General features: G+C 41.3%; 1 protein-coding gene across 1 annotated transcript; it reads right to left on the reverse strand.

Moving 5' to 3' along the window:
* Nucleotides 1-1,037: 1,037 nt before the first annotated feature.
* LOC112785157 (probable sugar phosphate/phosphate translocator At5g25400) lies at nucleotides 1,038-3,116 on the reverse strand. The gene has a single exon (XM_025828601.3). It carries the CDS (start codon nucleotides 2,524-2,526, stop codon nucleotides 1,486-1,488), a length of 1,041 nt encoding a protein of 346 aa, XP_025684386.1. The 5' UTR covers nucleotides 2,527-3,116; the 3' UTR covers nucleotides 1,038-1,485.
* Between the last annotated feature and the right edge of the window lie 275 nt (nucleotides 3,117-3,391).

Here is a 3,391-nt window from a genome sequence, read left to right on the forward strand (position 1 = left end):
TAAGACAACTTATAGCAACGCCCATAGATTAACCCAGTAGGAGTAAATAGAAGATTACAGCACATGGTGCCTCTTTCCTCATGGGGGGAGACAACAGACAAAATAATCTCACAAGGGAAGAAACAATATCGTATCAAACAACACAACGATATAGAGCCATCACCACCACTCAAGCTAGGGAGTAGGAAGGGACACGTGAGAGAGAGAGAGAGAGAGAGAGAGAGAGAGAGAGAGAGAGAGAGAGAAAACGTGATTAGCACATACTCTCCGTCTCCGGTCTCCATAAGCTAGCTTCATATCAAGATTAGCACATCCATGCAAGAAATCGAAGCAACCTTGACCGACCAAAAGTAGTTACCAGGAAGGCTAGAGTAAAATTAAGGTTACCACTTACTAATCACAGCACTGATTGATACAAATTATCAAAGGAATCACAGAAAAAAACAATATGGCCAAAGTTCAATAAATTCGAATGAGCTATACAAATCCAACAGAATAGAGAGAACAGGAAGCTCAAGTAGAGAGTGAAACAAGCAAACCATTATTATTCTTGTTCGTGTAAAAAACGAAGGTTTGGTTTGAAAAGGAAAGAGAAACTACCACCAAAAAATCATGTCATTCTCTATAATTGTGGTTGTTGGGGTTGGGGGGGGCAGGTTCCACCAAACTTGAAAGCTAGTGATTTGACAGGAAAACCAACATACACAGTGATTCTAAAATAATTGAGCGTTGAACATGCGGAGAAAGGGGCCTAAATCTAGAGAAGATTAGAAGACGAAGTACTCAAAGCATTACAGTAAAATTTATTCACTATCAGTGCATTTCAGGATATAAGATTAGAAAGTTAAAACCGAGGTCTTGTAAATTTCATTCTTATCACAATACTAACGGGAACATAAAGATAGATATGTCTTTCCTATCCTATATCTCAGAAAAAACAAACAACAACGACAAACAATATCATATCAAATTCAAAACGCTTTCTATCTGAATGATTGCCAGCAGTCTCAAACTCCAAACAGAGAATCCAATCCAAATGCAGTAAAAGCAGAAACTTAACTTATTTTCTTCCGTTCCAAACATGATCTAAATTGAATGACTTCAAACATGATAACAATCATTAACTTATGCTAATCAATATTGAGCTTGGGGGAACATCCGCATCGCTTAATTCATTCTCTAGTCATAAACACTGAATCAGCAATATGAGGAGGGACATGCAAATGTCGATCTCAGTCCCCCAATACACATTATCTAATAATAAATATAAAAAAAAAGGGTAACAACGATTAAGGTATCAAGCAGTAACATATTCATCACAGTAATAACAATAATAATAATGATAATTACCTAACAACGGTAAAATACACCACATACCCAGAAACGATTAAAAAAGAAAAAACCTGCCTCAACCGACGCTGAATCCAACAAATCTCACCCAAAAATGAAGATCCATCCACCGATCTGAAACCGAATCGAATGGAATCAACTCTGGTTGTCGCTCTTCCTTCCATTGCCACTTTCCCCTTCTCTCTCTTCCAGCAATCTCCCAGCCTCCTCATCAGCTTGCTGTGCCTTCTTCTGAGCCTCGGAAGCCTTCAAAGCCTGCAACTTAGAGTGGTTATAGTAGGCAACCCCCAAGAACGCCAACCCATAGCCAATCAGATTCACCGGCGTGACGGTATCCTTAATCACCGACCACGAAAACGCAATCAGGAGCCAGTCCTTCACCACTCCAGCAACGTTCATGGTCAAAGCCGAAGTCTTTCCAACGAGCAAGAACACGGCGAGGTTCAAAGCAAAAGCGCAGAAGGAGTTAGTACCAAAGATGACGAAATCCAGATGGAAACTGGAGTTATCCCTGAGAGAAGGGTACTCCATGATCAACCACGGGACCGACAAGAACACGAGGCAGCAGGGCGCAATGTAGTAGAGCGAGGTGATAGGGTTAAGCGAGATCCCCTTTGAATTGAGCAGAATCTGGATGAGAACAAGGCGCGTGGCCTCAAACGCAACGGCCATTAGCTGGAGGGAAACCCCCCAGGTGTCGAATTTGGCCTCGCCGTAAGCGGCGATGGCGACACCGAATGAAATGGAGAGCATGTTGGCCATGGTCTCGTTCTTGAAACCCTCCTTCTTGAAGAGAACACCGATGGAGTAGACGGCGACGGGCATGAGAGCCTTCAACATCTGGATGAAGGAGACGGAGAGATAGATGTAGGCGGAGTTGGAGAACCAAAGAGAAAGAGAGTAGAGGGCGCCGATGGGGACGACGGAGCGGAGGTAGAGATCGCGGGACATTGAAACAGGCTCAACGAGCTTGAGAACGCGAACGAGGATGTAAGCGAGGGAAGAACAGAAGGCCATGTGGATCATGGTGAGTGATATCGGGTAGGGCCAGTTGTACATCTTGCGATCTAAGATGTACTTGTTGTACACGATGACCGTGAAGCTCAGGAAGATCCATATCGCGACGTAGGTGTATGATAGGATGATCTTCTTCACGACGCCGTCCGAGACCGCCATTGTTGATGGATTGATCGATGGATCTGTGGTTGTAATTGGCTTCGTAACCCTAACCCTGAGATTTGGGGGGTTTTTGAAGAGTGAAGAGGGGTGGTAGCGTATAAGAGAGAAAGAGTGAGATCTCAGATCTGGCCGAATTTCAGGGGATTGCCATTCAATGCAATTTTTTCAAGTACAGTACAACAATGGGGGAGAAAGAAAATACTAGTTTACTAGTTTCTACTCAAATAGGCCAAGGAACCAAATAATATTCTCACCCTCACCCAACTATTTTAAATTCTCCTTCCGCTTCACTTCCAGTGGGGAAAAAGAAAATTAAATAAGGGAGCTGGAGAGTTTAATTTTGAATCAAATCTATTTTTTATTCTTTTTAGTAATCAGAAATTCAGTTTTTTTTTTTTTTTGTCTTTTTAAATTTCTTGTGATATCTTTTAATCCGACCAATTAAAAATTTAAATTTTATTTAAGAATTTATAGCTTATGATTGTGTACTCAATTTCATAATGTGCTGTGAGATTTGAGATTTGACATGATACTTTGGGCTATTTAACGTTAATGGGCTTTGCCTGTTGGTGCTGTCCAATGTGACGTTTGGTAATTGGTAATGGTAGTGTCATTATAGTCATTAACCATTTCTGGGGGATTGCTGGCGGGAAGTTCCGGGAACTCTAACTATGCAAAACGGGAGAGTTTTTTGCAATATTTTATTTATTTATGTTAATTTTAATTTTCTATAACTCTAGTAAAATGGCAATTAAGGTAGGTATTTAATTATTTGGGGAGTTGAAAATTGGGGATGAATTGGTATTTGGCGGGGTGGCGCGTTTCGCTCCCACTGAATAATTTATGCGCTAAATGCCTAAAC

Source organism: Arachis hypogaea, chromosome 20 (assembly GCF_003086295.3).
Source record: "Arachis hypogaea cultivar Tifrunner chromosome 20, arahy.Tifrunner.gnm2.J5K5, whole genome shotgun sequence".
Taxonomy (NCBI): Eukaryota; Viridiplantae; Streptophyta; class Magnoliopsida; order Fabales; family Fabaceae; genus Arachis; species Arachis hypogaea.